Consider the following 14473-nt stretch of genomic DNA (forward strand, 5'->3'; position numbering starts at 1 on the left):
ATTCACTTTGTAGTTTAATATATTTATTATCGATTAAATTTTTAATGTCAACTATAAGTATTATATATATACAAAAGAAGGTTTATATAAATTCATTGATTTTAAATCTTTAAACAATATATTTAATTTTTAAAAAATAATTATGATTATAGATTAAAACTACAAGTACAAGTGCAAGATTGTTTAATAGAAAAAAATAACCTATTTTATTATTAGTAAATTAATTAATATTTTTTGAAGATTTATTAATAATTTTAATAAATAATTTATGATATTAATATATATTATCAATAAAAAGGAATTTAAGCAAATATAATTATGATTATTCGTTTTTTTAAATATGATTTTTCATATTAATTCATAATAATAGAACAAATTATTATATAAGTACTATTATTAATAAAATTAATTTTATATATATATATATATATATATATATATATATCAATTATAAATTTAATTTAAACATGTTTATAAAAATTAAATAAATTAATCAATATCAACAAAGAAGAAAAACTAATAAAACGAAAATATAAAAAGTAAGATAGAGAGAGAAACCAAAGGAAGAAAATACATCTGTTTGGACGGTTATGAAAAACCTTCATGGATGAGAATATGAAGTGCCTTGGAATAAGATATTCCCATTCCTAATGTTAAAAATTTGTACCAAACATGGTGATAGAACATTCCATTCTCATCTCTTATTGCCATGAACCAAATGAGCCATAAGAAAAAAAATTAAAATTTTTGAATTGGACTCATGTATATAATCCAGATAGGAAGTATAATGTCACTGGGTTAGAGTTATTGTGCACGAGACATCTTCCATGCGGTATCTCGATTGTCTCAAACCAAAGTAAGTCTTATTATTATCTTCGAGACAGACTGGTATAACTCTCGACCAGTATGGTGCTAAAGCAATATATCCATCTGTCATAGTCATTCAAGAGTAGGCATATGCCTATAGCACGTACTCTACTTGATCGATATCCCGCATGCCTCAGTGAGCGTATTTTGAGACTAGCCAACCCACTAGTGTCTCGCCATGCATGTCACGATCGTTGATCCATGACAATAATATTCCTTGTGGTAAGTTTTTTTTTTCTTTTATTTTTTTTTTGTGAAATTTATAACTTGGTTGATATATATATATATATATGGTAATTAAATAGTATTCGATCTAAATGTATCGTTTCTGTTGCACTAAAAAAAATATAATTCAATTGGTATAAAACTTATCGATTTTAAAGTTAGATATTCAACTACTCCACCTACGTATAATTAAAAAAGAATAAAGAAAAAAAGAAGAGAGTTTGTTTAGCTTTGAAATTTATATTCAGTGCGTCGATTTGAAAATGTTGTTGTTATTTTTTTATTTTTTAGTTTTTAAGTTTTGAGTTTGGTTTCAATTTAGTAAGTTTCAATATGTTATAGCTACTATTGAAATTTAAGTATCATTTTAAATTTGGTTCATAAATTTTGAGATTTGTATTTTTAATCTCGACTTTCCATTAAATACCTATTATTTGTTATTGGAATTAATGTATATTAATTAATTTAAAGAATTAAATTAATTAAATAAATTTAAACATATGTTAGAAGTGTTACCCTCAATTTAATTTTTACTAATTTACTCACTAATTTAAGCTAAGATCTTTAGAAAACATTTTAGGACTACTTTATCCTTTAGTCTAAAACTAAATTTACAAATCGCCATAGCTACTAATAAGGTCCAAACAACCGTGAACAAAAAACCACTAATCTACCACGATTCAAGTCTTGAATTCTCTTCATTTTCTGTTGGTCAGTTTTTAATTCAGTAAAGAAGAACAAAAAACCATTAAAGTTACCACCGATTCGTTTCAGAATTAAATTCAGTAATTAAAAAAAAAAACTGAAACCAAATTCATTATCGGTGGAAGCATAAATTTCAAACCTCCTACGTTCTTCCTCTTTGCATAAATTTATATTTCACATTTAATTGGAATCATTTTTATTTTTATTATATTATAAATTATTTCAGAAGTATATCTTTAAATCTTAGAAAACTATTTCAAATGATAAAACTGTTGAAAATATTTACAAGATATAACAAATTTTTAAAACTATCCATGATAGATATCGATAGAAGTGTGATATTGATAGACACTAATAGAAGTCTATCAATGTATCAACGTCTATCATTGATAATTTTAAAATTTTATTATATTGTGTAAATATTTCAACTTATTTTTTTATATTTAAAAACAACCCTTAAATCTTTAATTATTAGAATTATTTTTATTTGATCAATCATCGTTTTTTTTTTTGACTTATTAGATATTTATATCTATAATCTTTATCATATTACTATTTTAAAGAATGACTAAGAAAATAATTATTTTTAACTACTTTGTCTATTTAACAAATCTTAAAAATCTAAATTGTCCTTACAATTTATTATTATTATTATTATTATTATTTTGATGTGGGGGAGAGGAAATATGGGCACTTAATATGCCTATAGGCTAAGGCCTATTATATTCTTTCTTCTAAAAAAACATTAGTTATTGATTATCTTTTCACATTCTCACATTAGTACATAACCTAAAAAATATTTAAGAGATAAACGATATTATGATATGAAAAGTTCAATCTATTTATTTTACATTCTCATTTTTATTTAAGAGATAAAAGATGTTATAATATGAAAAGTTCAATCCATTTATTTCACATTACATAACCTAAAAAGTATTTAAGAGATAAAAAATATTATAATATAAAAAGTTTAATCCATTTATTTTACATGATCATATTAATACATAACCTAAAAAGTATTTAAGTGATAAAATATGTTATAATATGAAAAGTTTCATCCAATTATTTCTATAATTAAATTAATAAAATTTATTACTTAATGAATAAGGTATAAAATAATTTATTTAACAATATTAATCTTAATTTTAACCATTTCTTTATAAAAAACGATTTCAAAATTTGCTGTTTTTGTCTTTATTATAACTAAGAGTGGATTTTGAAATTTTTTAAAATTCAAAGTTTTAAAGTTAGATATTTTCTTTTTGAAACAAAAGGCATTTTTCTAAGTAATGTTATTTTAATAATTATTGACAAAAATAGGTTCGACAGAAAGAACAGACAAAAATAATTTAGTGAAATCGTGGATTCGGTACACGATTACAAGTAAAACGTGTATCTGGTCCACGATTTAATCCAACTCGTAGACGGGGTCCACGACTTCCTTCCACATCATGTGAACCAATTGCAGATATGACGCTGACCTGCCATACGACTGTCACATGACTGACATACAGTGTTGACCAGGTAATCGTGGATTGGGTCCACAACTTAGTTTGTGGTCCCAAAAACCCCATCCTTTCCTTCCCTGATTAGTTCCTTCCTCAACCCAACATTTTTCTTTCTTCCTCTTTGCACCAACCCGCTGCTAGCCATCCTCCACTGTCCGTCGTCCGCTCTGTCGTTCACCGTTTTCCCTATCACCACTATGCTGTCGCCGTCAACCTTAGGTAATTTTTTAATTCAATATATGAGATTGTGGCTTGAATATCTATAAGTCTAGTATTTTGTTTAGACATGTACATGAAAAATTAGAGATTTGAACTAGTTTTGTTTAAAATGTGGAAGATCTGGTGTGTAAAAGTTATCTTTCTAGGATTTCGTATTTTATGACCGTTAGATTGGATGTGAAATTTATTTTTTGGGTTGTTTGGGTTTGGACTTGAAAATTTGGATTGTTTTTTTTTTTTCATTTTTTTAGTTTATTATTTTGGATTGGAATGTAGTATGTTTTATTTTTAAAAAGAAAAGAATTGGACAGATCTTGAATTTGAATTTGGACTTGGGCTGTAGGTTTATGGTTTTTTTAAGAAAAAAATTTTTTCGACTGATCTTGAATTTGAGTTTGGATAATCTTTTGGATTGATGTTGGATTGAGTTGTTAGTATTAACCTATTAAGTTAGACTAATATTTTGTCAACTATAACAATTGTAAACATTTGAGTAAATATATCTTTGTGTCCTGAAGATTTAGTCATTCTTGAACCTGGAAATGTTGGGGATAGTGATATTGATGTAGAACATGATGAATTATTTGGAGACATGGAAGTGAGAACATGAAAATGAGTTCGTATCATCAGAGATGTTCACCCAAATAGATTGGGACGTTACTAATTTAATCTGTGAACAAGTGTCAACATTAGAGGAAATGAGTAGATGTGTAGATAATTCTAGTTTAATATGAAAGGAATGTTATCTGACACTAAAGGAAATCTACAACTGGCCATAAGAAAGTACTAAGTGACACTGTCAAATTTTCATAGTAGAATCTAACCAAGATATTTGGTATATGAGATGCAAACAGTGGAAGGATGATTGTGATTGGAGGTAACAAATGAATATTACATACTTTTTGGATGTCTAATTATTCTTTTTTTTTTTTCAAAATTAATTTGACGTCATACACGCAAGATACTTGGTCATTACTGTCTGATTATTGTCGTGATGCTCAAGATATTTGGTTGATCGTTAGCTCGCTTATATGCTTCCATATAGTACGGTGGCATCAACCAGATCGTGTGTTGGGACAGTTTAGTATGCAACAAATGGTACTGTCATTGTACTATATACTTCCAGTTGAGAGGTAAGCACGACCAAGATTGGCATTGAATTCATGCAGAATATATATCGTACTAGCATGCACGTCATGATCGTTGTGCACAAGGAGAAATAATAAATGGACCATCTATATTAGATGACTATTTTTCCTGGTACGATTCAATCAAGAGACGATTTATCACACTTGACGACGCTTACTATTATTGCATGGTAAGAGTTTTATTATCTTACATCTCCCAAATGTATGATATGAATATTATTTAGTATTAATTTTTGTCATCATACTACATAATTATTTTGTCCAAGATGTACAACAGTATTCAGTACAACACAATTTACTAAAGTTGAGTTCAATGTGTGACTAAACCTTGGTAAATGTAGAAATTATTATTCAGTAGATAAGACGACCCAATGTTGCTGACACCGATCGAAGACATATTCGTTGTAGATGACAACGACAACAAGACGAAGCTAATCTAGAGGCACATGAAGACAATGATCATGCGAAAATTGAATGATTTGTAATTCAAACTTTTAAGTTCATGTGAACTTCTATTTTGAAATGAAAGAAATAATGAAATTACATTTTATCATGAGACACTAAATCTAGTAAATGAGTACGATATAAAAGATCTAGAACAAAACAAAAAAGAACGAAAATTGTTCATTAAAAATAATAAATAAAAAAAAGCAATCAAAATCAAGAAAAAAAAATACTAAAATCATGGACGTGGTCCATGAGTTTGGTCCTCATTTTGACCCATTTTGACCCATACGACTGACGTGGCAACCATCTAGCGTCCATGGGATGATGATTGATATAAACAATAATCGTGTACCACGATTGTCCACTCATTAGAACTATCATATTTTTGTCTATATTTTCCATTCAACCCTACTTTTGCAATTTCTTTCCTATGTACCCTATTTTTGTTATCACAGTTTTTTAACTTAACCCAAATAAAAGCTAAAAAAATACTTTAATTATATAGATCATTTATAACTTTTGAATTTTTGTACATTGTACAACCATATAACACTTAATTTCCTCAAAATATAAAAGGAAGAGTGTTGGACATTGATAGATCCTCACCTTTTTTTTCCCTATAAAATTTACTATCAGTATATGATAAACTGAAATGAAAATACTATAACATGATAAAAATAATACCATGTGCGTGTTAGACTAGTTTTAACATAAAACAAGATAAAAGTCTTCTTAAATTTGTTAATTTATCTAAATCTAAAATGCAATACGATGAACGAAATTTAGAGTTAAAAGTAATAGAAATAGTGGTCAAATTGAATTTTCCCCAAAAATTATAACTGGACCAGAAAATATTTTAACAAACAAATAAATAAACATCATGGATTAAAAGAAAAAATGTTTAAACAATTGTTCGTAAATAAATAGAAATACTCATCTTCCCAATTCATAAAACATAATTTTCCTTTTCAAAAGTGAATTCCATTAATAAAGTGAACAGTAGTGTACATATATATATATATATATATGTTTTTCTTTGGTGGTACAACATAACAGGTCATGCTATCCAAAGCATTTCCTGCCTTCATATAAACAAAATGCATTGGTCAGTGATTTTTTCTTGTATAGATATTTGAATAACTGCTTCACTTGGCAAATGCATTTGTCAATGTTGTAAACATAAGCAATATAACTTATATTTTAAAAGCTGAAACAAGTTTTTTCAACAGAAGGAAATTGTAAAGGTTCCAGCCACTATACAATTGTGTGGTTCCTCCCCTCAAAGCTTCCCATCCAAAAAAACACAACAGCCTGTGGTATATACATTGTGTTTGCCATTTCTCAACCCTACATTTTAGGGGGAAGGCAAAAAGAAGCTTAAAAAATGAAGGAGAAATCATGAACCAATTCAGTGCATAAACTACAACGAGCAGCTGAGATCGATGACTGTCCGGGTTGCCATTGATGAGTACAGCAACCGGACACGGCTCCAGCTACTCCATCTCCATCCAATCTTCCTACCAAAACACTGCAGAAAGCACATTAAAAACAAAATCTGCACATGTTTGTTCTTCCTGATCAACCTGTTCCTGACATATGTACTTCATTATTTACTCGAGTTACAATTCAGCAGCAAAAGATTAAGGCCGAGGGCGACATTGCGTTTAGCATTTATCAGGCCTCTCACTAATGCTATAATTTGGGGGACTTCCCGAAGAATCACTGGAAAGCGATCCGTTCATCGCCCAGATATTGACGCCTAAATTGGCAGGAGGCAAGTGTTCATGGAAAATCTGCAAAATGAAAGGATGATGATAATAATAAGCATACACACACAGATCAATATTATATGTTCCAGCCGTGCTTAAAATCTATCGCCAAAACTTGAAGGATGGATCTTTGAGAACTTCAGGTGGGGCAGCCCCAGCTTATATTTGGATGAAGAATGAGTAAGTTTTATATGTTCCATCATGTTCACAAATTACCAAGATAAAATTGAGCAAGGCTGAATTAGATATAACTTTTGACCTGATTTCCAGCCTCAGGGCCCTCTGAATGAAAAAGAATGGGGCGACAGCGCTTATCTTCATTCATTAAGCTCGAGTTCTGAAAATGACTCACGAGAGCCACCTTTCCTTGGATTCGAGCGTATGCCAATGAAGCAACTTTCTCACTATTGAACTTCTCCCATCTCTTTCCATCAAAAGCCTATACAGAGAAACTCAAATACTTATTAGACTGCAGACCCAAGTCGACCAAACTCAATGTAGAAACATTCTAAAATATCACATCTAGTAAAAACACTAAGAAACCTCATAAAAGGATATTATGTGTTGAGGAGATAGCATATTGATGAAAGCATAGCCCACGTTGCATTTATTCTGCACAGTTCAAACAAAAAGTTGCATTTGTGTGAAAGAGTAACAGGTTCTGATTTTAATACAATCCCAAAATTCAAAACGATAGTCTAAAGTTACCTTAAAATCAATTGGCAAATAGAGAAAATCATAAGTACCCCTATGATTTTCATCAATGGCAGCTAATAACATTTTTGAAGTGTACCTGTGGGGAGGGAACCATTTGAACATATTTATGACTAGTAGAAAGGAATGAAAGAAAAGGAAAGCTAAGGGCAGCGAGAAGAGCCAGTGTATCATTAGTATCTTACTTATTCGGAATGTTTTTTATCATTAAGGTTGTTCGAGTGTCTTCCCCGCCCTTAATTTTATCCAAGTCAAGCTGAAACTGCTTCCTACTGTCAAGCTGATTTCCATTATTCTCAATCCATCGGCTTCTGCCACGCTCACTCAAACCGTCCATGCTGTTTGGTAGCAGTCCCAAGTATGGAACACTACCTGATAACATTGGGTTCAGCATGCATGAAGACATCATTTGAAAATTTGAAGGGTGAATTTCAGACATGTTTCTTGGTATGGTGATGGTGGCATTAACAGAAGCATGTGGACTAGAGCCTAAACCTCTGAATGCCCCAGGACCCATTAATGACGTATCTGGTGACTCAGGGAAATACCCAAAGTGCCTCTCCGACGGGACACCTGATGGAGCAGATCCAACGTTATGCGAGTGAGCATTCAGAGTTGAGTTGACGAGCCGGCCGGGAAATGGAAATGTCTGAACATTTCCATTGGATAAGAAATGATGGTTTGCATATGATCTTGACCAAGCAGAAGAACTAGAGGACTCTGAGTATGAATTCTGACTTCCCCATAAAGATTGTGGACCGGATAACGTTTCCACACTTGATCCACTTGATGCTGGAGGTCTGAAGGAGGCCATAGTCTCATTATACTGCCTTGATTTTGGCTCGGGAAATGAAAGGGATGGTTGAAAGCCATGCAATGGATTTATATTGGTATATGGATGGTCCATATTGTTACACCTTCCTTGGTCCTTGCCAATAGGAGGAACCTTCACAGTACTTCTTGTTACTTTAGGAAGAACTGAAGCCAATCCAGGCAAATGGTTGCCACCTGTTGGGCTTATGGATGTAAAACCAGGAAATTTACTAATACTTCCCAAGGAACTAGGTTTAATTGAACCGTTGAATGACATCCATTTACCTGTCATGGATGCAAAGATAATTGGAGATGGAAAATTTTGTGAAAAAAACAAATATATGACGGCAAAATGAGTGTGAATGATGACAGGAACGTTTGAAGGTACCCTACCTGGGGGAGAATTGACAATCGGGGAACCAACTTGATGGCGGAAACTCCACAAATCATCTTGTTCAAGTTCTTGATTGAGTTGCAACATCAAGCTGGAGGGATAAAGATGACACAGAATAACGAATTCAATAAGAATAAAATAAAATATTGATATTAAAGTATGCATTAGACATTAAAAAAATAATGAATTCAACTTCTCCAAAATAGAGAATATGATGAAAAATCTTCGCAAGAAACAAATCACACTACATAAGAATGCCACCAACGGCTCATAGTTCCCACCGTCTCCCAGCGCATAAGAAAGTTCAGTCAATTTCAAACAAAAAATCTCAAAACACAGAAGGCAAAGAATGAAGATGGTAGATTGGTTGATAACTGCAGTTGCCATCCACATCATCTAAATTTCCAATTCCCATCAAGCTGATTGAACACAGCCAACGTGGATTGATAATATTTGGATAAACAGTATACACACACTGTCAGCTAAGTTTATCGGTGAGATTTAATGCCTTCCTCAATTGAAGCTGATTAATACCATCAAGTGACTTTTATACTTTGTTTTCTTTCCGATTTTAAACCCCACCCCCCCGCCACAACACCCACACACAAAACAAAAGATGGCAGGACCGGAAATCATTTAAAAGGCAATGTATGTTTCACTTGCTCATGATTGTTCACTTTACCAAAACCATTCCCATGTCAGGAGAAAAAGCATTATTTATAATGTAAATTAATGGGAAAAGAACATAAGAGAAGGAAAAGCAAACATAAAAATTAATGGTCTCAAATACACACTTTCGACGAGCTCCACCAGGGCGACTTGGTTCTAGTTTTATGCGTTTACCAACAATATCGCTTCTATTTAATGCCTTCAGTGCTGCTTCCGCAGCTCTAACATCATAATATTCAATAAACTTATGGTGTCTCTTGTGCGGAGTTTCCCTTATCTGTTTTTCAAATGAATACCACATAGCCGAATGTCAGTAATCATAAATCAAGAGAACTTGGAATAAATTGACATTAGATATATAAGAAGGGTTGGTCAAACAATCACCTCTTTGACCTCACCATAGACCCCAAAAATTTGAAGAAGATCTTCATTGGGAATTGAGGGATCCAAATTAAAGGCTACCAAGGTTCCTTGATTTATATCTTTCTCAGATGGATTATTCTGTTGTACAATGAAAGAATCAAAGAAATGAATTCAATACTCAAAAACCAAACAATAGTGGAGTAAACAATGAACGATCAAATATCTGCTCAAAACCTTGGGAATAGAGAAGTGAATGTCAAGTTTTCTCCGGCGTAGTGGTTTGTTTTGCAATGCACGCATAGCAGTTCGAGCGGCACGAATGTCATAATAAGATATCATCACAAATCCCCTATGCTTACAAGCAGTATACAAAGTCCTAATATCGCCATATTGCTGCAAGGGAAGGAGGGGAAACAAAGGAAAAAGAAGATGAAATAAAGAGGAATGAGGAGGAAGGAAGCACAATGATGACATTAGCAATATTGAAAAATTAACGATATCAGTATATCCGAACTTGCTGCAAAGCAAAGACTTATTATCATTTATGCATAGATTTTAAAATCGGTATTTGGTATGTGTTTCACTTGTCAGCATCATTTATGGGAAAAAAGATGCATGTTTCCACTCAATCGTCATCCATTCGTAAAATAAATAAATCTGTTAAACCCAAATTCAGATTGCTTCCATGAGACATGCATTCAAAGAACAAGGAAAAATTGTACAAGACCCCCATTTTCTTAATGGGAATGACAATACTCTCTTACTTCTATTCCTATCATTTACTAAATTTATCTAAGAATCAAGAATGCTCCCCAACTTTTAAGATCCTAAAAAGATTGGATATCATTCACATTGATTCTTTCTGTTAGAAGATAGATGAATGTCATCCCATTTCCTCCGGTGGTCCCAAACTCACTCACCCCCCCCCCCCCCCCCCCCAATAACTGCTCTTAAACATTAGTTGGTAAGCAATATCATCTAATTCTAATTCCAAAATCTATTAGCAAGAATAATATGACGGTTTTTATTTATACTACAAGGTTTAGTCGACTCTTCTTCATTCCCACTCCTGTTAGTTTAAAAGGCAAGGTCGACAATAGGATAGGCTTCTTTAACTACCAATATTAGTTGTACAACATAATTCAATTAATGCAATCAAGAAATCGCCGAGTAGACCTGCATACACATATAAATCTCTAGATTGTGGCATTTCATGAAACACATTCAAATATGAATTTGACGATCGTATAGACTCGCAAATAAAAAGGATAAATTGACAGGCGATTTTGAATAAGATCGACACAAAATGCTTCACCTCAAAGAGAGCTTTCAGTTCCGAATCTTCAACATTACTATTAATGTTCCGCACAAACAGCGTTCTTGAAGGATGCTCTCCATAAGGATGTTCTCCAGCAACCGTTCCAACGCCATTTGAAAAGGTATAAGGAGGCACCACACTTCCAACTGCACCATCACCTAAGCCTACCCTTGAAGAAGCAATGCTAGCATTTTGTTGAGCATCTGTTTCCAACTCTAGGCCACCTCCACTACTGAAAAGATCATACTCTTCCAAGTCTTCAAGAGAGTTAGGCAAGCCATTCAAATCTAAATCATCCATTATACCCGCTAGAAGCTCCTCCTCATCATCAGGAAGCAAGCTGCCAACTGCATGAGTTTCAATCTCTTCAAGCATATCATTCCCCTCTGGACCCGGGTTGAGATTCTTAAAGTGAGACGAGATGTCATCAACAGATTGAATAGCAGCTCCTTTGTCGACCACGTTCACTGTGCATTACAATTAAGAATGAAAGGATCTCTTTTAACACTACATAGGATGAATAACATATATGTATAGATAAGAAGGATGTAGACAGTTGGCATTGGCAGAACTTACACTTTTCATGCGGAAGAACTGGCAATGAGCTTGAGAAAAGTGTAGTAACACTTGATGCATGGAAAGCATCAGATTTGTGGAAATTACTCCATACATTTTCCAATTCTTTGGGTTTAGTCATGGCTGGACTATTAGAATCACCTACCACACATGATAAAGAAACTATTACTTTAATTCCTTTAACCATTACTTTACAGGGTGGTTGTGGTCTCGAAAGTAACCTGGAAATGAATTATGCAAAGGCTGCTTCTGCATCACTTTCGGGTCTTCTCTTCTTGATATGTGATGAAAATAATATTTTGGTGCACTCTTTCTTGTAAAGAAAAAGAACGTTGTTGAAAAGTTTCCTGCCAAGAACAGAAAACTATCTGCTGTCATGATTGTGAGCCAATACCCAATGCAGGGAAAATTTTGTAATCCACAATCAAATGAAGAGAAGGTCCTTCCATCCATCTTAAAAATTCACAGGCAGACAGATATCAGGGACATTAAGAAGTATACTAGACTTCCTGGTGCACATATACTTAGGATTTTAGTACAAGAATTTTAAATCCCCGCTAAACCGAATCCTCACGTGTAGGCTCAATTATTAATTTGATTCACGAAATTCAATGGATGAACTATTAATATCAACTACAGAAAAAATGCCATTCCAAAGATTCAAAAACAATATTTGGGTCCATCGAACCATTTCTAAACTTAAAACTAGTGTATATTTAGTAATTTGGTATATTCTCAATACACAAATTTTCAGACATGCGAAACCAATCATGGCTAGATCAAGACATCATAAACTACAAGGAAATGTAACCTGGATTTTAAAAGCACTATACAATGTAACTCAAGTTCAACCCGAACCTAGTATGAATACAATTTGGTATTTTGGGACATGAGACAATAATAAGATAAAAGCATGAGAGCAGAGGCGCACAAGACATTAATACCGCTCTCCTTTCTACTTTTTGTGGAGGCGTAACTGATACGACCAAAGCAAAACGAAGTTGACTTATCACGTGTCCGATTAACCCCTAAAAAAAGAGGGTAAAAACCACTCCACAAAAGGGAAAAGCAAAAACAGAATTAAACAAGTCTAGCCAGACGATCCTCCTCAAACATTGTATTACATTTCAGAAAAATCAAACCCCAGATGGAAACAAAAACAAAAATCGAAACTTTGAGAACAAAATCACTCAAATTTGCATGTAATCAAACGAATTGGGAGATTCAAAATACGTTCCAACTGAAAATAGAGACAGGGATAGATAAGAAACAGGCAAAATGAAAACACCCCCAAAAAAGTGCTGAAAAAACCAAACACAAACTCCTCAAAATCAAGCTGAAAACAATGAAACTCAAACACCCAGACAAGAAAACTATGCAAAAACTCACTCCAAATAGTAGTCCTTCAAAACGAGGACGATCAAAGAGAGAAACGGCGGTACTGAAATGCCAGAGAACAGAGTTTTGATTCTTGTTACTGAGAGCTGCAGTACACTAGTTGTGGTGAAACAGAAATTGGGAGTTTATTGAAATAGAAATAGGGAATTAAAGAGAGGGAAAAAGGAAAAAGAAGTGAAGAATCATTGAGGGGAAGATGGAGGGAAGAAGAAGAAGAAGAAGAGAGTTATGGGCTGCAAAACAATGGTGGTGGGCGTGGGAATGGGTACTCGATTGTATTTAAAATAATTTTTTGTGGCTAAAACTTGTATTTTTCATTATACTTAACTTCGGAACCTACCATAAATACTTGGAAATTTTGGATTATCCTCTTTGTTCAGTTTTCTTTTTTCTTTCGACAAAAACGAAAGATAAAAGAAATATATATATTTCAAAGGATCGGATCGTAATTATCCACTTCTTATCGGATTTGACTGTTTGACTTTTATAGTTCATCTTTCTACATTTTTTTTTATTTTTTTACGAATATTTGATGTAATATAATATATGAGAAAGGCCACGTTTTACTCGAAACAGGGTTGGAGAAATTGAGAGTTATTCCTATTTGTCCCCACCTTACTTCCTGTTTCAAAATCTCTTTTTTCCTCTTATTGAATATATATATATATATATATTACCATGTGTGTTGAAATCCTTGAATGATTGGAATTTAAAATCATTTCGAGTGTTTGAAATGAATTAAAGAAAGGTATATGATGTATAATAATAATAAAAACATGACTTAAAATCTTATTTCCCAAATAAAAATTATTGGAAATAGGTGGAATTTGATCGAATTCTAAATCAAAATGGACTTAGCTCATAATTTATCTTTGGTGTAGCGAAAAAAATAACAAAGATTGATCCATATATATTTTGAAGCAAGCAACCAATTAGTTTAATATTGTAGTAAAGTACGAGGCTAACGTTGTAGTATGAGGTTGAAGTTTGGAGTGTGATAAGAAGAGAACAAAAATGGGAAGTGGAGTTTTTCATTGATCAAGATGCAAATAATAAGATATATATGATGGAATTAATAAAAAATAATAAATTAATTAAAAAAAAAAAAAAACATAGATAGATTTATGTTTTGCTACCGTTTGGTTAATTATCATTATTTTGTCAAATTCAATCCAAAATATGCAATGTTCATCATCACGAAATGATAACATTAAATGATAAAATGACAATGTCATATTAGATTACATAAGTTGATAATGCGTTATATTTTAATTTGTCAGAATAAACACTTCATTCAATGTTTGTAAAATCATTAAATTAGTCTATTTTTTTAGGCAAAT

General features: G+C 32.4%; 1 protein-coding gene across 3 annotated transcripts; it reads right to left on the reverse strand.

Moving 5' to 3' along the window:
• Nucleotides 1-6280: 6280 nt before the first annotated feature.
• LOC120073307 (protein MEI2-like 5) lies at nucleotides 6281-13449 on the reverse strand. Of its 3 annotated transcripts, none has more exons than XM_039026060.2 (13): nucleotides 13125-13449; nucleotides 11957-12082; nucleotides 11736-11876; nucleotides 11157-11626; nucleotides 10076-10234; nucleotides 9863-9979; nucleotides 9604-9755; nucleotides 8809-8900; nucleotides 7788-8700; nucleotides 7597-7681; nucleotides 7432-7500; nucleotides 7148-7327; nucleotides 6281-6912 (listed from the first exon to the last, which is right to left on the reverse strand). In XM_039026060.2, exons 2-13 carry the CDS (start codon nucleotides 11988-11990, stop codon nucleotides 6784-6786), a joined length of 2541 nt encoding a protein of 846 aa, XP_038881988.1. In that variant the 5' UTR covers nucleotides 11991-12082; nucleotides 13125-13449; the 3' UTR covers nucleotides 6281-6783. The 3 variants fall into 3 exon arrangements, with proteins under 3 accessions (XP_038881988.1, XP_038881989.1, XP_090168528.1); XM_039026061.2 differs by having other exon boundaries at nucleotides 11957-12099; nucleotides 13125-13440; XM_090312402.1 differs by lacking the exons at nucleotides 11957-12082; nucleotides 13125-13449 and having other exon boundaries at nucleotides 11736-11922.
• Between the last annotated feature and the right edge of the window lie 1024 nt (nucleotides 13450-14473).

Source organism: Benincasa hispida, chromosome 3, assembly GCF_027475165.1.
Source record: "Benincasa hispida cultivar pf3 chromosome 3, pf3_genome.v1.1, whole genome shotgun sequence".
Classification (NCBI taxonomy): Eukaryota; Viridiplantae; Streptophyta; class Magnoliopsida; order Cucurbitales; family Cucurbitaceae; genus Benincasa; species Benincasa hispida.